The 26,446-nt window shown below is 39.9% G+C and overlaps 1 protein-coding gene across 1 annotated transcript in view; it reads left to right on the forward strand.

Moving 5' to 3' along the window:
• NEK10 (NIMA related kinase 10) overlaps nt 1–26,446 on the forward strand; it is a 136,145-nt gene that overhangs the window by 48,728 nt on the left and 60,971 nt on the right. Inside the window, exons 20-24 of the mRNA XM_075271366.1 lie at nt 644–765; nt 2,423–2,525; nt 14,537–14,612; nt 21,588–21,717; nt 26,341–26,411. Coding sequence (XP_075127467.1) covers nt 644–765; nt 2,423–2,525; nt 14,537–14,612; nt 21,588–21,717; nt 26,341–26,411 — 502 coding nt within the window. The remainder of the gene's footprint in view (nt 1–643; nt 766–2,422; nt 2,526–14,536; nt 14,613–21,587; nt 21,718–26,340; nt 26,412–26,446) is intronic.

The following is a 26,446-nucleotide window of genomic DNA, read 5'->3' on the forward strand; positions in this document are numbered from 1 at the left end:
GGTTGAGCATCCATGGTGCGAAAAACCTGATCGACGTGGTCCCACAGATTCTTGATTGGGTTCAAGTTTGGGGAATTTGCTGGCCAAGGGAGTACGGTAAACTTATCCTGGTGCTCCTCGAACCAAACACGTACACTATGAGCTTTATGACACGTTGTATTGTCCTGCTGGTAGATGCCATCATCCTGAGGAAATTGGCATGTAGGGGTGAACATGGTCCGCAAGGATAGATGCATACTTGTGTTGATCCATTGTGCCTTCCACAATGATGACTGCACCCAGATGGCTGATGACACGTGCCGTCTGCGATTGGTTATTTAACGTTGATGTCAAAAGTAGGCAGTGGTCACATTAATATGACTGGTCTGTGTAATTAAGACCTTTTTAGATTGCAGCAATGAGTAGCGCATGTTACAATGCATTTCACCTGAAACTATTGACTATTCACATGAAAACTTGTGGCTTAGTGTCATAGTAAAAACATGCTGCTCTGCTGAAATGCATAGTAAGACGTCCTGCTCACTACTGCAAAAAAGTATGCTATTCCAAATTTAAAAAGTGCTATGTGAACCCAACCTTACTGCAAATAGTTGATGTTTTATGGTTAACATCATTTATAGATTTTCCAAAATGTGTGTTTCAGATGACAAACTGTACATTGTGATGGAGCTCATTGAGGGGGCACCTCTGGGTGAGCATTTGAAGTCTCTTAAGGAGAAAAAGCAGCAACTTACAGAAGAACGACTTTGGCACATTTTTATACAGGTAAACATAACTTCTCAAAATATTTGTATTCAAGTATTTTTTTTATTTAATTGTGCCAGTTTTACTTAAAAAAACAACAACAACCCCATATTATCAAATATTCAACGCCTAAGCTTCCCCTCCCTCCACAGGTGAGTGTATAAGTCATAGAGTTCTTTTATAAGAGGCTGGAGAAATCACATGTAGCATGAAGGTGGAGTGCACAGCATACATTAAGGGACACCTAAGAAGAGCCTATATAATCTCCTTCCCTCAAACCACAAAAGCAATATGCTTTATGCAAATACAAACATAAGCTTCCAATCCATGCTTATAATTGTGAAAGTTCAGAATTCTGTCCCTAAGGGAGCACTCACACGATGTAACGCGGCACTGATTCTTGCATGATAACTCGCGTAAGAATCAGCGCTGCAAAACTGAATCCCAATCACTTTAATGGGTTCCATTTAACGCGTATTACACATTGAAATCAATCGGTTAAAAAGCCTCCCATTGATTTCAATGTGTTACGCACGTTAAACGGAACCCACTGAAGTCAACGGGATTCTGTTTTGCAGCGCTGATTCTTCGCGTTACATCGTGTGAATGCCCCCTAACAGGATTAAGGGCGCTAGATGTTCTAAGATACTAATATCTAAGGCTGTGGCAGACCGTGGCTGTGCTCAGTGTGCTATCCATGCATTTCATGGATAGCACACTGGCCCATTATTATCCATGGGCCCGTACACATGCTTATGAATTTCACAGTCCCGTGTGTGGGCCGACACTCCAGGCTGCAAAACATAGAACTGGTCCTATTTCTTTCCTATTTTATGGCCCATTGTTTTCATTTAATGAAAGGAGACGCAGAAGCAGGGCCCTGCATGGGCAACACATGAGGGACATCTCCGTGTTCCCCGTGTGCTGCCTGTGCTTTTAATTCACGTCTGTTGCAGCATGGTCGTCTGAGCAAGTAACAGTTGATGTCCAAGTTGTGCACCCATAGTATGCCAAATTTCTCTGTCTGGCTTATAGAAATGTCTGACATCAGGCCTGATCACAAATCTGACCACATAGTAAACTGCTGTATTAGATCACTTTTGTCATTATAAACATAAAAAAACATGCTGCATGTGAAGTACAATCGGCAATTTACAGATATATGCCAGAATTACAAGTGGGCAAGTGAATTATTATATTTTAATAGGAATTCTAGAAGGAAAGAAAAAGAAAAAAAAAAATATATATATATACATATACAGCCAAAGCAATAAATATGTGGCTAAGCTAAAACTTATTATATATGCACAAAAATTACACATTTAGAACAATTAAAAAATCACTAAAGTGCCAAGGATTCTAACCCTGAAAAATAGAAAACCTAATATAGCCTTATACTTCTATATTCATATCTAGAGAAAAATATAAACAATTACAGACTCATACAGATGTACTAACATAATTCCAACTTTACTCAATATTGTATATATAACTCAAAACTGCAATATTTGGGTGACTAGTCGAATTACTTTTTTTAATATTATCCATCACTTTATAAGTCCTTCCTAAACAAGTATTTACAAATCATTTAGATAATGTGTCTTATGGTATGTACATATGTGCACTGTAATATTTTATACAGTGGTAGATGGCTTTTCACGTTCCTTTTTTGTTTCAGTTATGCTTAGCATTGAGATATTTGCACAAAGAGAAAATGATTGTTCACAGAGACTTATCACCAAACAACATCATGCTGGGAGAAAAGGATAAAGTAACAGTCAGTAAGTATTCAACCTCGCAAAAGAAAAACATTCGCACATATATAACTAGCTTTTTTTTCCTTTCTGTCTTTCTTTCCTCCTTTCTTACTTTTCTGTCTACTACCTATTTTTTAGTCAATCACATATCTGTCTATCTATCTATCTATCTATCTATCTATCTATCTATCTATCGTGGCATGCAAAAGTTTGGACACCCCAATGAAATGACTGTTATTGTGAACAGTTATGCAAGTTGAAGATGAAGTGATTTGTAAAAGGCATAAAGTTTAAGGTTAAATGCCCTTGTCTATAATATTGACCAATATCAGTGTATTATGTTTGAGTACAATTTTAGAGTGAAAAAGAGAAAGGAGTACCTTGCAAAGGTGTGGGAACCCTTGTAGATTTCTGATAACTTTGACCAGGGTCTCAGACCTTCATTATCCAGTTCAGGTTATGTCTTGTTCACTATCATTGTTAGGAAAGGCCAAGTGATGCAAATTTTACAGCTTTATAAATCCCCAGCCTCCTCTAACCCGTTGCCAAAAAACAGCAGCCATAGGTTCTTCCAAGCATCTGCCTAACACTCTGAAAATGAAAATTGTGGAGACGCCCAAAACAGAAGAAGGCTATAAGAAGATAGCAAAGTGTTTTCAAGTTGCCCTTTCCCTAGTTCGAAGTGTTATTAATAAATAGCAGCTAGAAGAAGAGCAGAGGTCAAGATACGGTGTGGGGGACCAAGAAAAATTGCAGAGACAGCTGCTTGTAGGATTGTCAGAGTGGTAAATCAGAACCCCCACTTCACTGCAAAAGACCTTCAGGAAGATTTAGCAGACTCTGGAGTTGTGGTACATTGTTCTACTATTCAGTGATACCTGCACAAATATGGCCTTCATGTAAGAGTCATCAGAAGAAAACAAAGATTTTTTCATCTCACCCTTAAATACACCACATTGGTGATCTTCAGACCGATGTGCACGGAAGCCGGTGGACTTGTCCAGCTGGAAGAGGAAGGGACATTTTTAGTCCCGAAACGCATAGCAAATGCCAATGTAACATCTATGCACTTACGTTTACTTGATGGTTGCTGTTTGGAGAACCTTTTAATGGAATATGAATAAAGGCTAAGTTTTATATATCAACTGATTTGGTGCTGGATTTTCCTCCTGTGCAATCATCAGAAGAAAACCTCTCCTGTGTCCTCATCACAGAATTCAGCATCAAAATTTTGCAAAACAACATCTAAGCAATCCTGATGCATTTTGGAAACAAGTCCTGTGGACTGATGAGGTTAAGATAGAACTCTTTGGCCACAATGATCAAAGGTATGTTTGGAGAAAAAGGGCATGGCATTTTAGGAAAAGAACATCTCTCCAACCAATAAGCATTGGGGTGGATCAATCATGCTTTATGGTTGTGTTGCAGTCAATGGTACAAGGAACATTTCACGGATAGAGGGAAGAATGGATTCAATGAAGTTTCAGCAAATTCTTGAGGCAAACATAACACAATCTGTAAAAAAGCTGAAATTGAAAAAGAGGATGGCTTCTACAAATGGATGAGGATCCTAAACACACATCAAAATCCACCATAGCTTACCTAAAGAGGCACCAGCTGAAGGTTTTACAGTCCCCTGATCTGAACATCTTTGAAATCTCTGGCTAGACCTCAAAAGAAGGAATGGATGAAAATCCCTCAAACAAGAATTGAAAGACTCTTAGCTGGCTACAAAATGCATTTACAAGCTGTGATATTTGCCAAAGGTGTTTCTACTAAGTACTAACCATGCAGGGTGCCCAAGCTTTTGCATCAGGCCATTTTCATTTTTTGTTATTTTGAAAATGTAAAAAATGAAAATATTTTTTTCACCAAAAAATACATTGGAAATGTGTCATCTTTTATGTTAAGCACGTTGAAGAAGAAATGATCTTCAAAAGGCATAACTGTTCACAATGACAGTGATTTTGACCAGGGGTGTCCAAACTTTTGCATGCCACTGTATCTGTGTCTATCTATTTATCTAGCCCAGGATTTCTGGAGGGCACATAGCTACCCAAATCTCAGACCAACATTAACAAGTGTATGCCATTTACAGTGGCTTGTGGTGCCAGTAAAATTTTACATTACTTGTAAATATATACATGGCTGCAACTAGTCTTCTCATAAGCAAGGGGGCAGCATCACAGTGTAGGCGGTGTGTCTACTACCAGCAAAGCAAGGTGGTCTGCTACTCTACGCAGTACACCACATATCAGTCCACACTAGGATCTCTCTCAAGTGCCAAAAGGTCCCAGTGTGGACCGATACGTGGTGTACTGCTTTTTCCAATAAAAGGACATTTTCCATCCATACGAGTTGCTGACAGACCGGTTTGTTTTTTCTATTGCAAACCCTTTTGCCTGGAGAGGGGTTTCTGCCGTGCAATTTGTGGGATGATCCCCAGATTTGCTGGTGCTGCTGCAATTGTTTTTCTTTAATATCTATCTATCTATCTATCTATCTATCTATCTATCTATCTATCTATCTACGTATTTATCAGCTCCTTTTTTAACAGCACTCCTGCTTGTGTAAAAAACAATCTCAACAGGAACAGGCCAGGGGCATGTATACTATATTCTATGTGTTAGACATCATTCACCTATCTCATGTATGGCAAATACACAATGGAATCACCTGTCTTATCCTCTAGGGTGCCCCAGTAAGTCAGTCACTGCTCTGCCAGATCAATTACCAATCTTTTTCTTGGTATTTTTTGTAGTTTTGGAGATTCCCTCAGAGACAATTATAAGAAATCTTTTTAAATTGCTTGTTTTTTCACCTCAATATTACATTACTGCTTGGAGCCTCTCTCCTAACTTAGTCACCTCCAGGAAGGCACACACCGTATTTTGGAGACCTAGCTTGTACATGGCCGTTGTCCTCTTATTTCTTGATAGACTAAGTAGCGTGAAAATACAAGACTGGCCATTCATGCATATTAATAAACCTTTTTCAAAGAGTAAAATTGACTCTGTACAGGCACTATTGTAACCTCTGAATGGCACACTGTAGAACTTAGCAGTGATCTTGAAATTTTAGTTCAGAGGTATTACAAATATAATTTATCTAATAGTCCAACACTGGACAGTGGCAGTTTACTGATGGGAGGCATCATTTTTTTATGTGGCCCCCTATTTATACTTGGTTACATCTTGATGTCATCTGAGTAACTGCTGTGTTGGTATTCTGTCTTCAGCTGAACTTTTAGCTGGGCTGAATTTCCCTTAACCCAGGACTTTGGCTTTCCGACACAAGCTTGAATTTCATATTTTTTCTGTATTTTCCTACTGTTTTAATGCAGCAAATGTTGCTTTGGTACACATTAAGTTTAAACATGCATGAGCCCAAAACTCTTTTACAAGGGCAGTGATCAGACAAAGTGTTCACATCTACGCTTATTTACAACTCTTGACCTGACACCTACCAGCCAACAAAAGAGGAAACACTCATTGTGGATTGATTGAACTTAATTTAAAGGGGTTGTCTGGGAATGGCTCCTTCCCTCTTCCTCTCCCTCTCTTCCTAGTAGTGTATGGTATAGTTTAGCTAGGGAGACGGGGGGAGGATGGGAGGGTCTAGTAATAGGCAGGATAGTTTATCTAGTGAGACAGAGGGAGGGGGAGGGGCTTGTAGAGGGAGGGATAGTTTAGCTAGTGAGACAGGGCGGGGAAGTGTAATGGAATGAGAGAAGAGGGGGGAGTTGAGTGAGAGGGAACTACTTTAGAAGCTACCCAAGAAGCTGCACAGCAGGAAGTTGCACCAAGTAAACAAAGGCAGAGGATGCACCCAGTAATCACGCCAAACACTGCTAATGGTGTATGGGTGTACTTGTTAACCTATTAGTACTAGAACTTACAGACCTTTCTAAAAAATATATATATATATTTTCTGCCTAGAAAACCCCTTTAATGACTGTCCAAGACAGCCTTACTCAAAGGTCTGTATTGTGACTGTCCAAGACAACCTTGCAAGGTCTATGAAGTGACTGCCTAAGACAGCCTTCCAATCTGTATGTAGTAACTAAGACAGCCTCAACAAGCCTATGTAGTGACTAATACAGCATTCTTACATCTATTTAGTTATTGACTGTCCATGAAAGTCTTCAGAAGTCTATGTAATGACTGTCCAAGACAACCTTTCCAAGTCCATGTAGTAACTGTCCAAAGACAACAAATGTATCACTACATGTCTGTCCAAGATTGCCTTTCCAAGTCTATGTAGTTACCACCACGTCACCACAGTCCAAGAAAGCCATTACCAAGGTCTGTGGTCTGTGGTTTCTTGTTGTGGGGAAAATTCTAAATTCTTATCAAATCATGACGTCACTAATCGTCTAAAACAAAATAAGATTTTATATAGCAACACACACATAGCATACAAAATATCTATCTATCTATCTATCTATCTATCTATCTATCTATCTATCTATCTATCTGAGCAGCACCAAACAAGAGCAAACTGTGCACGTTCCACAATCCAGAACCAATGACTGTAGGCAGTGTTTGCAGCACTCCAATATCAAAAAAACAAAAGGATTTTCTTTTTTATTATCATAATGCAACATTTCAGTCTATGATGGACATTTTTAAGCAGTGAAAAAGGTCCTTTATGGACTGAAACATTGCAGTGGGCTAATAAAAAGTCTATCTATCTATCTATCTATCTATCTATCTATCTATCTATCTATCTATCTATCATTCCATCCATCTATCTTAACATTTCTGGATCATTTTCTCTTTGAACTCTTTGTTATGCCATTCCTCTGTAATTCCTGCTAGAAATGTATTCCTACACAGACTGACATTGTCCAGTCAGTGTTGACTGTGCAAGCTTTCGTAGGAACGCCCCCTTTGACAAGGACAATTGTACCATCATGTTATACATATATTCCTTTTACTACTAACACAATTAAGTATGTTACTGTATTTAAAGGGATCCTATCATACAAACCTTTTTTTCTGAGTAACACTTCGGAATAGCCTTAAGAAAGGCTATTCTTCTCCTACCTTTCGTTGTCTTCTCCGCGCCATCGTTCCGTAGGAACTGTTCTTGTAGGTATGCAAATGAGTTCTCTCGCAGCACTGGGGGCAGTCCACTAAACTCAAACAGCATTAGAGGCGTCCCCAATGCTGCGAGAAAACTCTACAGTGACTCCTCTATCTTCTTCTGGAACGCTCTCTTCATGCGTCTTCTTCTGTCCCGGGTTTCAATCTTCTAGGCCTTGGGCAGAGCAGACTGCCACAAGAAAAATGACCGCTTACACAGTAAGCAGCCATTTTCTTTTTTTAAATGTAGATTGTGAGCCTCATATAGGGCTCACAATGTACATTTTTCCCTATCAGTATGTCTTTGGAGAATGGGATGGAAATCCACGCGAACGCGGGGAGAATATACAAACTCCTTGCAGATAGTTTTTTGCCCTTGGCAGGATTTGAACCAAGGACTCCATCGCTGCAAGGCTGTAGTGCTAACCACTGAGCCAGCAGCCATTTTCTTGTGGCCACTTACACAGTAAGCTGGTGTAAGTGGCCATTTTCTTGTGGTCTGTGGGCATGCGCAGTCGGTTCTGCCCGAGCCCCGATGGCAGAGCCGGCTGCGCATGCGTAGAAGTTTGAACCCAGCTCCAGAAGAAGATGTGCAGAGAGGCCATTCTTGAAGAAGATGGAGGCGATGCTGGAGATTTCTCTCACAGCAATGGGGACACCCCCAGTGCTGCGAGAGAACTCATTTGTATACAGACAAAAAACGGGATTCCTACCAAACGGCGGCGCGGAGAAGACATCTAAAGGTAGGAGAAGAGTATTCCTACGTGCGATCGAGAAAAAATGTGATTTTAATGATAGAATCCCTTTAATGCAAAATAAGGTAACTAAGAAACTTTGTATCTAAAATCCGCATCTGGGCGTAATAGACAGATATTTATTTCTGCAGAAAATTGAGTTACAATACTTAGAAAACTGCAATGCCCACATCCGTCTCCTACCATCGACCGCTTGCTAGAAAATACATTACTCACCAGGCCCTTATTGATTGTTCCCAGGTGTTCCTAGTTTTGAGAGGAAAACACCAGACACTGCTTCAGAAAAATCTGATCTTACTTTGACTTTACATTGTACTATATCCTAGGTGTCTGAACCTAGTAACATCTTATGTCAGAAAAACTGAGGGTACCAACCACTCTGTATCTATATGCCATATCTGCAAGAAATACGTAATTACCTATGACAGAAGACATCAGACTCTACTGATCTTGAGAATACGTAGATACTGCTTCTATATCTAGGATATGTAATGGCTGTGTTTGTACTGTCACTCTCTCTATTGAAGAGAAACCAGCTACTTTTCTTTAAAAAATCAGGAACAAATCCTCCTATTATAGTCCAGTGTTGGTTTCTTCTACTGATCCTCACAGTCTGACTGTGGTAAATATGCCTGGTTAATTCATCATAAAAGTTGTATAGACTACCAGAGACTATTCTCTTATTTGCCACTGCATGGCGCTGTTGCTCTATATACACACCACGTAATCTTTTTCTTTTGTCTGCTTCTAGAGAAAGCTGAGTATGTTTCAGTATTCCAGATATTCATACACATAACTATCAATCTTCTAATTAGTTTGATATCTACCTAGATTAGATTTATGCTCCGGTTTTATTTTTAGCTCTGCTATTCTTGTATGTGATAAAACTACCTTTTAATAAGGAGTATAGAAACATGCTGAGCTATCAGGAGGGTGTTCCTTCAAGGAAAGCCAATATTTATATTACAGAGCCGTTTGCAGTAAAAGCTGGTTAGGGTTGTAAGAGTGTCCTGCATTGTAAGACGCCGAGTTTTGCTTGATCTGCCAATTCACCAGTCCGTAAGTTGTAATAGAATGGATTTGTCTATTACAGTAAACAGAAGCAAACCTCAAACCTGACAAATCCATTTGGCCAAAACCTGAATGGGTGAAAAAGGCACCCAACCTTAAGGCTAAGGCCCCACGTAGAAGGCCACAGCAAAAAAGTGCTGCAGGAAAAACCATTGCTCAGACCCATGTGGTTTTTCCCGCAGCGCTTTTCACAGAAAAATCCGCAGATTTTTTTTCTCTGCAAATTTTCTGTTGCAGTTATACTATAGGGAAACAGCCAAGTGTTTCCTTATGTATAATTAATATTCTGTGATTTCCAAAAACGCTCCGTTTTTGAAAATCACAGCATTTCCACTGTGGAAATTTTTCTGCAATGTGTGAATGGGATTTTCTAGAATCTCATCCACTTTGCAGGGACTGTAAAACGCAGTGGTTTTCGCTACTGCGTTTCCACCATGGCCAAACTGCATCATTTACGCTACTTGGGTCTTCACTCTAAAGAGGCAGATTGTCCTCTTTGACTTGGAAGCTCCTGTTTTGGATAAGAAGTTGGAGACATCCAAACTGTATACTTCCAGAAACAGTATTAAAGAGGACCTTTCACGTCCTGGGGCACATGCAGTGTAATACACCTCTAGAAAGCCGACAGTGTGCTGAATTCAGTGCGCTGTCTGCTTTCTAGAAGTGTATTACACCGCATGTGCCCAAGGACGTGAAAGGTCCTCTTTAAAAATGTCCAGAACTAGTAGTTTGTAATACTTCTAGCACAGAATCTGTTATATCGCATATATACAGCCATGGCCATAAGTGCTGGCACCCCTGAAATGTTTCCAGAAAATGAAGTATTTCTCACAGAAAATTATTTCAATTCCACATGTTTTGTTATACACATGTTTATTATCTTTGTGTGTATTGGAACAATATGAAATAAGAAAAAAAAAAAAAAAAAAATTTAAAATCCAAAAATGATATAATTTCATGCAAAACTCCAAAAATTGGCCAGGCAAAATTATTAGCATCCTGAACTTAATATTTGGCTGCACATCCTTTGGAAAAAATAACTGAAATCAATCACTTCCTATAACCATCTACAAGCTTCTGACACCTCTCAACTAGAATGTTGGGCCACACTTCTTTTGCAAACTGCTCCAGGTCTCTCATATTTGAAGGTGTCTTCTCCCAACAGCAATCTTAGGCCGGGTTCACACGGAGTATTCTGGCTCGTGATTTGGTACGTAGACACCGCGGGATCTTTTCGGGGTTGTATACGCTCCCATTGTTGTCAATGGGAGACGATACCGTATACGCGGCGCTATTTTGCGGCCGTGATTTTGCGGCGGCCGCAAAATAGCTCCGCGTATACGGTATCGGCTCCCATTGAAAACAATGGGAGCATATACGGCCCGCAAAAGATCCCGTGGTGTCTACGTACCAAATCACGAGCCAGAATACTCCGTGTGAACCCGGCCTTAGGATCTTTCCACAGGTGTTCAATGGGGTTTAGATCCGGACTCATTGCTGGCCACTTTAGAACTCTCCAGCACTTTGTTTCCAACCATTTCTGGGTGCTTTTTTAAAGTATGTTTGGAGTCAGTGTCCTGCTGGAAGACCCATTCCCTAGGACGCAAACTCAGCTTTCTGACACTGGGCCCTACATTTCGACTCAAAATCCTTTGGCAATCTTCAGATTTCATGATTCCTTGCACACAGTCAAGGCACCCAGTGCCAGAGGCAGCAAAAAGCTCCAAAACATATTTGAACCTCCACCATATTTGACTGCTGGTACTTTGTCCGTTTCTTTGTAGGCCTCATTTCATTGTCAGTAAACAGTAGACTAATGTGCTTTACCGAAAAGCTGTATCTTGGTCTCATGCATCTACAAGATGTTTTCCCAGAAGGATTTTGGCTTAAGTACATTTTGGGAAACTGCAGTCTAGCTTTTTTATATCTCTGTGCCAGTAGTGGGGTCCTCCTGTGTTTCCTGCCAAAGCATTTCATTTAATTCAAATGTTAGTTAGCGCTGACATTGATACACCCTGAGTCTGTAGGACAACTGAATTTCTTTGGCATCTAATTTGGGCTGCTTATCCACCATCCAGACTATCCTGCGTTCATCAATTTTTCTTTTCCACCCACGTGCAGGGAGATTAGCTACAGTGCCATGTGTTGTAAACTTCTTTATGTTGCGCACCGTGGACTAAGGAACATCAAGATCTGTGGAGATGGACTTGTAAAGATTGACTCAACTTGTCTCCTTTTTATCTGGTTTCCGGTGTAATGTTTATATTGCCCACACCTGTTACTTGCCACACACGAGTTTGAATAAATATCACATGCTTGATACAATGTTATTTACCCACAGTTTTGAAAAGGTGCCACCAATTTTGTCCAGTCCATTTTTGGAGTTTTGTGTGAAATTATGTCCAATTTGTCTTTTTTTCCTCAGTTTTTATATGTTGAATAAATGTGTAAAACAAAACATATATAACTGCAATGATTTTCTGGGAGAAATATTTCATTTTCTGGAAAAAATTTTAGTTGCCAAAGCTTACAGCCAGGACTATACATAGCAAGAATGGTACTGCAGCGCTGACTCACTGAAGTGTATGGGGCAGTATTGTAGTTCAAAACTCACCAGTACACTTTGTTTAGTGAGTGAGCAGTGTGGCTCCCAGCATGTAAACGTTACCAAGTCCTACACTGTCCCAAAACAGATGATCTGCAGCAGTTCCAAGTTGTTGGACCATCTCATATTTAATATTGCTGGTCTAAGGATAGGCCATCAATATTAGATAGTGGATAATCCTTTTGATTTATTTTGCCATCTTGCACAGCTTTGGGGGTGTATGTGTAAGGCATTCCCTCCAGTATATTGAACTAATGCCCCATCCACACGACCAAGTTGTCAGCTGTGCAACAAAAGGTCAATAAGGGAATAAAAGTCACAAAAATTTTTTCCCCATTTTTCTTTTCATTTAAAAATAAATCCATAGAAAATGATGAAGTATCACAGTATATAAACGGGTCTCTATATGACCCTTGAGCAGATCCATTTTCAGCAGTGCTGCTCGAGCTGAATCTATTCACATAGGTTGTCTCTTCATCAGTAGAGGTTGAGGAGTTGCAGTGACAGGATAATTGATCATAGAGAGAACTACGCCACTGACAATAAGTAATAGAGAAGTGATGCCCCCAATGTTCCCCATTGACTTTAGTAGCCGTGTGTCAGATACTTTACAGGAGTACCACGATCCTTAATAAACAATTACCTGCAAATCTGATCAATCTGTTAGACTAGAGGTAAATAGGGAAGGGGGAAAGTGGCTCAGCTGGGTTCTGCTATGAAAAATAACATTTTAGGCAGTTTTCATTCAGACCTGATAGCTACAAAACACTTACAATATACCAAATACTTGAGAATATCAAACAGTAATCTTCAGCACAACTTCAGTATTTCCTATGTACAGTTAGCAGACAAAACACCCTTCAAACTGGTTTAAATACTCTTAACAGTAGACGGGATTGGAGTGCCCCCCCCCCCCCCCCACCGGATCTGTATAGTTAATATCAGACCATTACAATACATTCATAGGTGGCATCAAGTGCATACCTTTAACTTTAGAGGTATGATACAGAGGATTTTCAATAAATTTTCATATTTGGCAACCTTTGTTGTAACCTCGAGTCTTTTATTCTGAAAGAGGAGAGCACATCCTGTTTTTTTTTTTTTTTTTTGGGGGGGGGGGGAGATTCACTCCCCAAGACATCTATTTGTAATGATAATAATTTGGAGATTTCTGCTTTAAATGAAAGAGGACCTGTTACATGATCTCAAAAGCCCAATGACATCTCTCAACTGGTTTGTTTTTCCAATTCCATTCAGCCGTTCCAAAGCTATAAGCCCTGTTAGTTTTTACGCTAATTAGGATTTATTAGCCAAGTGGTTTGTAGGAGTTTAGAAGGGAAGGAGAGAACCTAGGGCAGATTCTGCAGCAAAGAGGAATCATACACTCCTCAGCATCAGTGTCAGTCAGCACTAGAGAAGAGATTCCTTTTTGGCTGTAGAATGGGAAATCAGTTGAGGAATGAAGCTTTGCTGATATGTGAGAGCTGGTGAAGACATAGCATCCTGTACTCACAGTATAACAGTTCTGGTGCATGCTTCTTGTTGTGCCATTTTTCTGTTATTCTATCTAGAAACTTATGAGTACATTGGGTATTCCCAGTTACCATATGCCTGTATGTCCTTGTACAGTCTTGCATCGTCCAGTGAGGTATAATAGAGGAATAGCACCTTATCTATGTTTTTCTATCAATCCCATGACGCCTCAGCACAGTATCACTTTGACACCTATAGACAGCACCATCTCTACCTGCTGGAAGAACAGTGTTTTACTGTATCTCCCCCATATGTAGACCGTAAGGGAGGCTTATCTTTCTCATGTCTAATCGTCATTAGTAACTGTAATAGACATTTATCTTCCCTTTTGGAAAACTTGTGTCCATGCAACCTGAACTTCTGGTGTCTGTATGGTTGACAAACAGACCCCTTACACTCAAGAAGAAAATCTTTTTGCTAAATCCTGATTCCATTGCTGCTATACCACTGTCTTAGCCTGATATATAGAAATAGAGTAGAAGAACAGGTGAATTTTGGGTGGAATGTCCTAGACAGATCAGGAACAAGTTATGGGATTTAGGCCGATGTAATTATGTTTTTGCTCTCGTTTGTTTTTTATTATTGGTCTCTTCTTAGAAGATCTGCATTTGTTGCCTTTTGGTGTATTATTTCTGTAAAATGGAGTTAGCTAAGTTATATTTGCTGTATGCTGATTAATTTGAAAACAACTAATTATAGCAAACTATCAAAACATATATAACTAAACAAGCTGGTACAGAAAACTGCAGCTCTGACTGGGATTTCTTGTCTCTTATTAATGTGGGAAATGCTTATTAAAATGCATGGCAACTGGTGCATTAGTAGGTGTAAAAAATACACAGATGGCACTTTACTAAAACGTGCAAATGAAACAGACAAAACTCCACAGCTACAGGAATGCAAATTGATTGTTTTACGGTAAAAATAGATGCTTAAGTTTTTGGTAGGTACATATTAATATTAACTACATTTGTCATTTTGTAGCTGATTTTGGCCTTGCCAAACAGAAGCAAGAAAACAACAAACTAACGTCTATTGTTGGAACGATTCTCTACTCCTGGTAAGTGTCCATCAGTTTTACATGGTACATAAATAAACATGCACTGGGCTAATTAAATAATTGTGTATGAATGTTACAGGGGTGTTCTGGCTGAAACACATTACCGTATATACTCGAGTATAAGCCGACCCGAATTTAAACCGAGGCCCCTATTTTTTTCACAAAAAACTGGGAAAACTTATTGACTCGAGTATAAGTCTGGAGGGGTGGGGGGAGAGAGAGAGAATGCAGCAGCTACTGGAAAGTTTCAAAAATTAAAATAGATACAAATAAAATTACATTAACTGAGTGGGTTACTGATATGTGAGAGACATGGATGTAATAATTATTACATTAAACATTATTAAGGCACTTTATTATTACCTCTGTATGTCTCACATATTAGTAACCCTTATATGGGGCACACAGGGGTTAATGTGAGGGACATGATGGGGTTAACTGCTATTAATGTGAGGCACATGGAGTTACTAAAATTAAATGATTAACCTTAAATGCCTGACATTACTAAGAATTGTAACTCCAGTATGTACCTGTGTGTTTTACTTTCACTTTACTGTATGAGCTCTCCTGGGTGCAGACACAGGAGCAGGAACCTGCCACCTCCCGGGCTTTTATCTCTCTTGCTAGTGAAGGGGGGAGTGTCCTATATCATTACTGTAGCAACCACTGAAGGACACGCCCCTTCACTTAATTTATGCAGGTCCTTGCAGTCCTGTGCTGCGTGACTCAAGTATAAGCCGAAGAAGAGGCTTTATCAGTATGACAACTGTGCTGAAAAAGTCGACTTATACTGGAGTATATACAGTAACCCTTGTGCACAGACGACCCCACTGAATTGAACATAGCAAAGGGTGCACATTTCTGACCTCAACCTTATTTCAAACCTCAGTACACCAGTTCTTGTGATCAGTGGGGGTCCCAGTTGATAAGGTGTATCTTCTTCTGACCTGTATACACCTCCCTTAAATAAAATTTGATTTATTGGTCACTTTAGTTAGAATGCTATATAAAGACTAGTGCTAGGCTGTGTTCTCACATCGTGGTGTTATCTGTTATTCTGATCCATTTTTCCATGTCTTTCCATGCCTCACAGTGACCTGTGTCGTGCACAGCTTCCTGACAAGGCATATTACTGGAGCCTGATTTTACAAGGTTTCATTTAGCAAGTAGTAGTTGATTTCTTAAGAAAATGTAGTTCTTACATTTTCCTTTGACATATTCTGTGCATTCTTCCTGTAAGTAAGGACAGGATACTGTGATATTAACTGTATTTTTCCATCCACAGTCTTTACTATTCTCTTAATCCACAGATCCAGCTTTCTTATTTGTGTACTTTGGAGATTTACAGTAGTTACACATTTCTTTTTTTCATATGTAGTGTAATTCAGTGCTAAAACCTTAACAGTTTTACTGTAGAGATGAGCGAGTAGTATTTGATCGAATACCTCACTGCCATAGGAATGCGTGTAAGCGGCCGAACACCAAGGGGTTAAGCGCATTGAATATTCTATGGCAGCGAGGTATTCGATCAAATACTACTCGCTCACCTCTATTTTACTGTATAAAAAAAAAAAAGTAAAAATACAGAACAAGACCATAGCTTATAGCATTATGAATCCTTATGATGATGTTAGTCGGTTCCTGTATTAGTCTTATGTAATACTGGCACTATTAACACTTTTTCAAGTTAATAAGAGCTGAGCTGTTTCTGACTCCATCCACTGTACTGTTATGGGACAGACCACCCTGTATGGCTCTTCCAGATGTTAGAAGTCAGGTCATCAGTCTCAAAAACCCTTTATATCAGTGGTCCCCAACCTTTTTTGCACCAGGGACCGGCTTCAAGCAAGACCATTTTTCCATGGCCTGGCAGGGGGTGGTGTGGCAGGGGCGGGGCTTTTGGTCATATGGGGCAGGGTTATGTGTGTGTGATATATAGTAGAAAAATAAATCTTGAAAGTACAGAACTGCTCTTTCCTATTATCATTTTCAGTTGAACTACTTGAAAATGAACAGTTTAAATAAGAGCTTTTCTAGAATATCTAATAAATTGTACTCCTTTTCTTCTAAGTAATTGTCCTTGAATTAGGTCTCTTTGTATAATTGCTAAGCACCAAGGCTATTGTCCAGCTATTAAAAGAACAATTGCATGAATACATAGATATATTTTTATCTTTTTCTTTTTAAAACATATTCTTTTGAAATTCTGTTCTGATATTTGCTGGTTATTTGGGTTTATCATATATTTTAATCTAAAATCAAAAGAATATATTATCATAAAAAGGTTAAGAGTGTGATGGGCATTTGGGTATTCATGCTTTTTCATAGGCTGTTAGAAAAGTTTACTTAAAAGTATAATTTAAAAGTGAAAAAAAATTTAATTGTTGTCTCAGAAAAGGAACTCTTTACCATAACATCCATTAGAGCATGGATATTATAGGAGAGGAACCCCTGCACCAAACTGTCTTCTATTAGTAAGATTTAGGCTGAGGCCCCACAGTGCGGAAACGCAGGTTCTTTTGTTGCAGATTTTGTTACATTTTTTTGAGCCAAAACCAAAAATGGCTACAGAGGGAATGGAGAATATATAGGAAGCTCTTATACTTCTCCCTTCTGCTCAATCCACCTCTGGGTTTGACTCAAAAAACTGCAACAAAATCTACAAGAAAAGAAGCTGCGTTTCCGCACCATGGGGCCTCAGTGTTAAAGCGTTTTTGCATCTCAGGATTTCAACTGATTTGCTTTTTCCTATCTGACTAAAAAACTGAAAGCTGATGGAAGGAATTTTCCATCTGAGATTCACCAATACCTTTATACTCCCAAGAAATGTGGGAGTATCAAGGTAGTGATAAGGTGTATTGGTGTATTCTGCTTCATTTCCTTATTTTATGCATTCTGAGACTTTCATGTTCACACTCTAGAAAAAGGATTTTAAATAGAAAAATAAGAGTTTGATAACCAAAATACTAAGCCCAACTGAAACCAGAATTAGGCTCTGTTTCTCTGTGTTGTGGGAAAAGCCCCATATTTTCTTTGCATATGACAATATTAGTGAATGTAGTGTTTATTCTTGTGTTGGGAACAATTTGCATACTTTATCAGTATAAAAACAAATATTATTGTGAATACAAACTCATTATAATCTGTGGGGATGGTAGCTTGGTAGAAGCAGTGGTGCGAACCCAAACAGTCAAGATGGACACAAAATGTGGAGCAAACCGTTTATTTAGAAAAAAACAGGAAGATATATAAACCTTGTCTTTAGCTACAAAAAGAGCAAAACAAAATACTGCTTTAACTTCAGGCAAAAACAAAATAAAAACCTGCTCGTCTGAGCAAATAACTAAATAGTAATGTTAACCTAACTATACGTGTGGCTTACTACACGAGCAAAACACGCACAATTTTGTCTCACTGGACTCAGGCTTATAGGACAGAACCACACACCTCCTTTCACTCCATGGACCTGCATTGGAGTGTAGAATCTGCAGTCTTTTTCTGGCACAATAATGAGCCAAGGACTCACACCTGGAGCTGAGGCCTACTCAAGACCCACACTGGACCACACATAAGTTAAAAACCTGGAGGAGATATAGCGAGATTCCAGCACCCTGCCTGTCACCTTCTTACAAATCCTAACCAGTAAACTAGGCTATGGACACAACTAAGCTATCTACAAAGGCTGCTTTATTAAGAGTGCCAATAAGATGGGCTTCCAATTTTTTATGCCCCTGATTATAATATTTCGCATAGTAGATGCATTGCCTGAGAAGAACATAGCAGAGATAAAGAGAGGGCTGAAGATACTTTATAGTCTGGAGTCCTGACAGGGGAAAGAAAGGTATGGGCTGCCTCAGGCTCAGCGAGTAAGAGCACTTTCTGACACAGTAGGGGGAGGGGAAAGTGTTAATATGCATAACCAGACAGCAGGGAGGTGATTGTGGCACTGGGGTCTAATTTTTAATTTTTCTATGAAATAGTTCCAAAAAGGTTGATGCATGTGGGAAAAACTGCATTCTATGTAAAAATAACTCATAAGAATTAGAATTAATGCTGAAATATGAATTAATAGCTCAGGTTTTATTACAAGCTGTATCACCAGCAGATAGCTAAAACTCTGGGTAATTATTGCGATCTCTTGATTACACTTTAGTTAGTAATTGGACATGATTCATAATATACTTATCATATTCCAGTAATTGATCATTTATAATAACTAGCCATTTTTAATGCAATATGGTCTTTAGAAGTTAATGCCCATAGAGCTTTGTAATGTATGCACAAGTCACTCTGCAAACTGCGAAACAACATTTTTGGTTGAACTCTCTATATTCGTAGACCTTTTTATTGAAGTGGTCATGGAATTATAAATTGGCATGTTGGTTGAAGCATCTGGCAACCCTTTGCAGGCTGAAAATTATTTATTAAATGTATTACTAGAGTTGGCAGTGCCACGCGACATATTTAATAAATAATTTTCAGCTTATAGAGAGTTGCCAGATGCTTCTTCAAACCTGTAAATTTATAGGAACTTCGCTGCTTTCCAAGCAATCCACTAAAAAGATTTAACATAGTAATTTACATACCTACTGACAGGGCAATATTCTCCAAGTACTTCCTGACCTGACCATAGTGTTCATCATAAAGCAGTTACTGAACCCATCAGTCATGGTATATGGCAAGCGTGAGCCTACGAGGAGGCTCGGTAATAGGCTTTAATTCTTGCCTATTAAAAGTCAGAAAGATAGATTAATATCTATGCAATATCCATTTATCTATGAATGTTATCAGCATCAGACATTGCGCACATCTCAGGATGTCGTTGCATATTTTTTCAAAAATACCAGAAAAAAAATGCAGCATGTTGCACTATTTCATGCTGGTAAAATGTCCAACACCATTATGGAAACCAAATGGATCTTAGTATGGCGAGTCTGGGCCATTGGGCATTGTTGGACTCCTTCAAGAGATGGGCCAGTCCACAAGTTGAATTGCATTATTTTATTCCAATGATGGAAAATAAATATGGAATGTCCATTGTTAATGTGTAAACAGCTAGCAAACAGCAGTGACAACTCTCTGAGTTGATTTATGGCTTTAGTGTGGTATTAATTTTATTTTTTTTTGTAGATTGTGATTCCCATATAGAGATCACAATGTCCATTTTTTTTTTCTCCCTATCAGTATGTCTTTGTAGAAGGGGAGGAAATCCACGGGGAGAACATACAAACTCCTTGCAGATGTTGTTCCTGGCGGGATTCGACCCCAGGACTCCAGCACGGATGAATGCAGTGCTAACCACTAAGCCACTGTGTTGCCCCAGTGTGGTATTAATTTAACCACTTTATCACCAAGTACATGTAGTATCAGTGCCCGCCATTGAGTGTTAGGTATGGTGCCTCACCAAAAGTGTTGCTACTGAATCTCTATAAGTGCCATCCACAAATGCTCTCCATTGAGTCCCTGCCACCAGTCAGAAATCTTTCAGATTATAAAAAGGGAGAAATTGGTTATAGCCTGGGGCCCATGGCCTGAAATTGTCCAATTTAATTATAATCAAATCTCGTAATCCACTGTATCGGCATTCGAACATGAAATGTTTGGAAAATTCATAACAAAAACTGGTTTACGCTAGGTTCACACCAGCGTTCTTCTTTCCGTTCTGTGCTTTCCGTCTTCTGCATGCCAGAAGACGGAAAGCACAGACCGGGTCCGGCCGTGAGCGGCGGTGAGCGTTTTAAGCTCTCCGCCGCGAAACTGGATTTTTTTATCCAGACACAGAGTACTGCATGTCCGACTCTGTGTCCGGATTATAAAACCCGGTTTCGCGGCGGAGAGCTTAAAACGCTCACTGCCGGACATCTCTCTCACCTATTCAAATGAATGGGCGAGAAAGACTCCTGCAGGTTTCCGTCTCCTGCCTCTGTTGTAGGCAGGAAACGGAAACCTGCAGAACGGAGTTCACAACGCAGATGTGAACGAGCCCTTAGTCATCCACACATTATACTGTGTGCAGAGACCCCTGTGGAACATTATACCACATTGGGCCACTATGGGACATTATATTGTGTGGAGGGGTCACTGTGAGACATTATACTGTATTATACACCCTAGGTGAATATTTTGTAAGCAATGCCAAACCATTATAGGGCCTTGTTGCATTAATAAGGATATGAACCAAACCTGGAAACCCATCTGTAGCCAATATAGGCTGAACATAGCTGTTAATAGCCCTGTAAAGACACTTTTCTTCCTTCACTGGATAACTATTTTGTATAGTTTTCCCAGAGATCACTGACTTTGTCATTTCCTACATTAGCTGTGTCTGCAAGAAGAATCTTCCAAGTACTAGTGAATAAGACAGTACAATGTAATTCTATGTCACTGGTCTTTTAGGTTACAATATTTGGTTCCAGGGTAACCTTTGTAATTTCAGAGCATTGGAAATTATAGAAAAATGAAGATTAATTAAAAATCATCAAATAAGTAATAGTAAATTTTACGCACTCATAGAGAACTGTCGGAAACTGTGAATACCTTTCTTTGATGGTGATAGAAACTTTTTCATGATCCCAAACATATGTACAGTGCACCTGAAAACTAATATGGAGCTTCTCTCATTAGATGTCTCATGTAGCTACACATTCTGGCACAGATAAAGCGACGAACAGAACGTGTAGTACCGTACTATACTGTGGAGAGGCGCTACTACTCAGCCAGTGTATACACTTTGATAATATGGGGGTTTTACCAGTGAAATGATTATACTGGTCTGTTGTAACCTGCAGCCAAGCATTGTATGTTGTGTTCAGTGTTCTAAGAAAGATAATGGTATGTTGAAAATATTGTTTACTGAGGTCATTGTAACTTAAGGGACCAATATGTTGGATATATGGAATTAGTCCTTTATTTTTCCATCAATAACCAGAGCTTTTTGTAATGTTTTTTTTGTAATGTTTCTTTTTTTATTTGCAGCCCAGAAGTTGTAAAAAGTGAACCATATGGGGAAAAGGCTGATGTGTGGGCAGCAGGCTGTATTCTCTATCAGATGGCCACTCTGAATCCACCTTTCCACAGCACTAATATGCTGTCCTTAGCAACCAAAGTACGCAGGTTTGCAAAGACTTTAACAGATACCTTAAGAAAAATGAGTGCCCCCCCCAAATATGGGATCTCCCATAGTGGCAAGACCCTATGTATTTTGAGTGGTCAGTCAAGCAATGTTGTCCTCCTTAACAAAGCAGATGGTGTTTGTTCAATGGGTGTAGCCATACCAACTGTCTTGACTTTCCTAGAGCAAGGACACCTGTAACATGCTCTAAATCAGTCTTTCTCAAAGTGGGCGATAACGCCCCCTTGTGGGCACTGGAGGCCTATAGGGGGGCAGTAAAGGGCACAGAGAAGATTGGGGGGCGTTGAAGCGGTTTAGGGGGGCGATGGCTAATTTAAAGGGGTGGTATCATAACAATGATTCTATCTATACTGCTTGTTAATGTGGATTTAAGACTTTTCCTAAATACACTGCTTCAGCAAAACTGCTTTGTTTGTCCACTATCTTACTTTATTCACTTCATTATGGACACTAGCACCTGGCCCCCTGCTCATTGCTGAGGGAGCCACATGACGTAGCTCCCTGCTGTGTGGGGGGAGAGAGGGGGGGGGCTGAGTGTACGGAGCCAGCCTGTGTCTGCACCACACATACACATCACATACACGTCACCTAGCTCCCTGCTGTGAGATAGAGGGGGGGGGGGGTGGAATAAGTGCTGCTTTCTTATATAAAGCAGTCTAAATCCTACTGGGCTAAAGGACCTGGTCTCTCTGTTCACTAGGATAAAGCTTTATTATATAGAGCAGGCTGCTAGTGGGCAGAGGAGCCAGGTCCTTTAGGAAACTCCGTACAAGGTAAATCCAAGTCTACAGGACCTTTTGATGACATCACAGGCCCTTCAGTCATCCCATAGGATCACGCTATGTGGTGGGCGGAGCTACACACTAATTTGGGGGCGGGGCTAATTGACACGAGTAAACAGGAAGAAAGAAGATTTTTAGGCAGCTTAGAAGGCAGATCAAGCTTCATGAGGCTACCCCTTTAAAATTGTTTTATTGCTGTTATCACAAACTTTACCGCTCCTTTACGCTTAACGCGCGTTTCCTCGTGTAACGCCATTTAGGGGACTAAGTAAAAAAATTTTTTTTTGGGGGGGGGGCGCTAGAAAATAATTAATTCTCGAAGTGGGCGGTAGACAAAATAAGTTTGAGAACCTCTGCTCTAAATCAACACTCTGCACCATACTATTTTATTACACTGAGTGAATAGTTAACGCCCAGCACTATAATAGTATGGTAAAGAGCTGTAGTAGGTGCAAGAGCTGTCTCTGCTACATGACTTCCAGGATCCCAGGCTCCAAGGGTAGGAAAATACTCTGACTCCTGCAGCTAAATCCCTCAGATGCCATGATCAATAGCGATCCCGGCATCTGGGTGGCTAGAAGGCAAGAATAATTTCCCCCCTCCCCTTTTTAATCCCTTGGTTCTCCTTGCCATGGCAGCCAGGATACCAGTCATAAAAATTACGAATTATGGAAGGTGGAGATGGAAAATATAAAAAACAATGTTGAACCTAAATGCCCAAACTTGCCTGTGTGGTTAAAGAAGTCTTTCAGCATATACATACGTGGACCAAATTGTTGGTAGCCCTTGTTTAATGAAAGAAAAACCCACAATGGTTACAGAAATAACTTGAATCTGACAAAAGTAATAATAATCAAACTACATGTTGATAAACCACAAAGCTTCTGGGAGAATGTGCGATGGACAGATGAGACAAAAATCAAACCTTTTGGTAAGGCACATCAACTCTATGTTCACAGATGGAAAAATGAAGAATATCTTGAAAAGAACACAGTCCCTACTGTGAAACATGGAGGAGGCTCTGTTATGTTATGGGGCTGCTTTGCTGCATCTGGCACAGGGTGTCTTGAATCTGTGCAGGGTACAATGAAATCTCAAGACTATCAAGGGAGTCTAGAGAGAAATGTGCTGCCCAATGTCAGAAAGCTTGGTCTCAGTCGCAGGTTATGTGTCTTGCAACCGGATAGTAACCCAAGACACATATCTAAAAACACCCATGAATGGCTAAGAGGAAAACATTGGACTATTCTGAAGTGGCCTTCTATGAGCCCTGACTTAAATCCTATTCAGTATCTTTGGAAGGAGCTGAAACATGCCGTCTGGAAAAGGCTCCCTTCAAACCAGAGACAACTGGAGCAGTTTGCTCATGAGGAGGGGGGCAAAATACCTGCTGTGAGGTGCAGAAGTCTCCTTGACAGTTACAGGAATCATGTGATTCTAAGACTGGGGAGGAACGCCCCCTCCCCTCCTGATAATACTCGTCTATGGACAAGCACTGTGAGCAGAGGGAGGGGGCGTTCCTCCCCGCTCACACAGCACAGCGCGATAGGCGCTGCTGGGCAGAAGGGCGTCCCTGGCTAAGTGTCAGAAATGCCCTTCTGACTGTAAAGCCCTACAGTACCGGGACCGATAGCGCTTTACACCGGGCACAGATCGGGAAGGCCGATAGTGTGCTGAATTCAGCGCACTGTCAGCTTTCCAGCAGTATATAGAACTGCATGTGCCCGATCTGATGAAAGGTTCTCTTTAAGGGAACCATCGTTGAAGCGAAAACCAATGTCTGACTTTCATTTTTATTTATTATTACTTTTATCAGATTCAAGTTATTTCTGTGACCATTGGGGTTTTTTCTTTCAAGAAGGGGACCAACAATTTTGTCCACGTGTGTAGCAAGAAATAGTCCAACTCACCTGTTGCTGCTTTGAATACACAGACATGCTTGGCCAACACACCACAGAAAATGAAGAAAGAATTAGTCCAGTATCCAACATGTATTTGTCTATTAAATCTGTAGACTTTATTCACGTAATGCTAGAAAAGCTACTAGAGGTTCTTAGTTGTAACATAATGGAGCTGAGCAATATTTAAAAGAACTTGGATGCAATGAAAACCTGGATCTCTGATCATGTGATACTAAAGCTATAATATCAAATGTACCAACTTGCCAGAGACAAGTTTGTATGTTAAATCCTGTTGTACACATTTTAATCCGAATATTGTGAAATATACTTAAAGCCATTGAAATACATTAGTCACCTACATACAGTACACATAACAGGTAGTGGGTAAACAGTAAATTTAAGGCTATCGCCCCACTTTTTTTCCTACTGTAGAAAAAAATGATGCGTTTTACAGTACCAGCAAAGTGAATAAGATTCTGATTGATGCCATCCACACATTGTGGAAAAAAACCCCTGCAGAATTGTGTGTGCTCTCCCTATAGATTTACCATGGAGCCGGGGAAGGGGGGGTGGAAAAAAGAGAAAAACTGCAATGCTTTTTTGTTGCATTTTTTCCACAGTGTTTTTAGCTGCGTTTTGCTACCCAGAATCTTAAAGAGGACCTTTCACCTCCTGGGGCACATGCGGTGTAATACACTGCTAGAAAGCCAACAGTGCGCTGAATTCAGCACTGTTCTGTGCCCTCAGTGCCTATCTGTGCCGGTACTGTAGCTCTTCGCTGTCAGAAGGGCGTTTCTGACAGTCAGTCAGGAACGCCCTTCCTCACAGTAGCGTCTATTGCACTGTACTGTGAGAGGGGGCGTTGCTTACCACCCAGCCATGATGCTGAGCGATGAAGAATGCCCCCAGTACTCATCTATGGGCCCGTACTATCAAGAGGGTACTATCTCACAGTACAGCACTATAGAGTCTACTGTGAATAAGGGCGTTACTGACTCACTATCAGAAACGCCCTTCTGACAGCGAAGAGCTACCGACACAATAGCTCATCACCGGGGGCATAGAACGTCAAAGCCAATAGTGATTTCAGCGCACTGTTGGCTTTCTAGCGGTATATAAAACCGCATGTACCCCAGGAGGTGAAAGGTCCTCTTTAACCTAGAGATATTTTCCCATGAGCATATCCATATTTAAAAGGGTTGTTACACAAGGAAAAGTGAAAGGATCTTTTTGGCACGCCACATTCAACCTGACTGCAGCCAGGCTGAGTGTGGGTAGGACTGGTGACGTTACATTCACTTCAGTGGGACAACCACTTTAAATTTGGTCATGTTCATAGGAAAACCACTTTAATATTGTAAGATCAGATCTTGCTTTTTGTGTGACCCTGCCCGCATGTTTTCAATTAGCTCACAGCACCTCCACTGGGAATATTAAAGCATTACACAGTTTACATGAATATTGATGGGCTTTCCATGTACTGAAGAATGGAAGTCTGTCTATTAACTCAGTATTCTGGAAAATAGTATTTGAAAAAGACAACTTCATTCTTCTGCAATGCTGTATATGCATAACAAGGACACATTCATGTTTAAATACAATGCATATGAATATGTAAATGTGTAAATGCATCTATACAGACTTGGCTAATAATGAGCAATAGATATTTCAGGAGAGAGTTCCATTCACACTGCTATGCTGCGGCATTAGGAGCTGTAATATAGTGTTTTCTATGACAGTACATCAGAGGTGAGCAGATTTTTTAGCTCAATTCATTGACTTTGACATAATTAAATGTTTGAACATTTTTGTTTTAACATCTTTTTAACATTTCCCAAGTGTTGCTCATTTTATACTTGAAACCATCAAAATCTGCCATATCAAAAGTAGTCATTTATTTCTTTTTATTTCAGATAGTAGAAGCAGTGTATGTTCCAGTCCCTGATGGATTGTATTCAGAAAAAGTTTCAAACACAATTAAAAGGTAATTTAGTGAATTATCTATAAACGTAAGTTTTA

The sequence above is a fragment of the Leptodactylus fuscus genome, chromosome 4, assembly GCF_031893055.1.
Source record: "Leptodactylus fuscus isolate aLepFus1 chromosome 4, aLepFus1.hap2, whole genome shotgun sequence".
In the NCBI taxonomy this organism is placed as follows: domain Eukaryota; kingdom Metazoa; phylum Chordata; class Amphibia; order Anura; family Leptodactylidae; genus Leptodactylus; species Leptodactylus fuscus.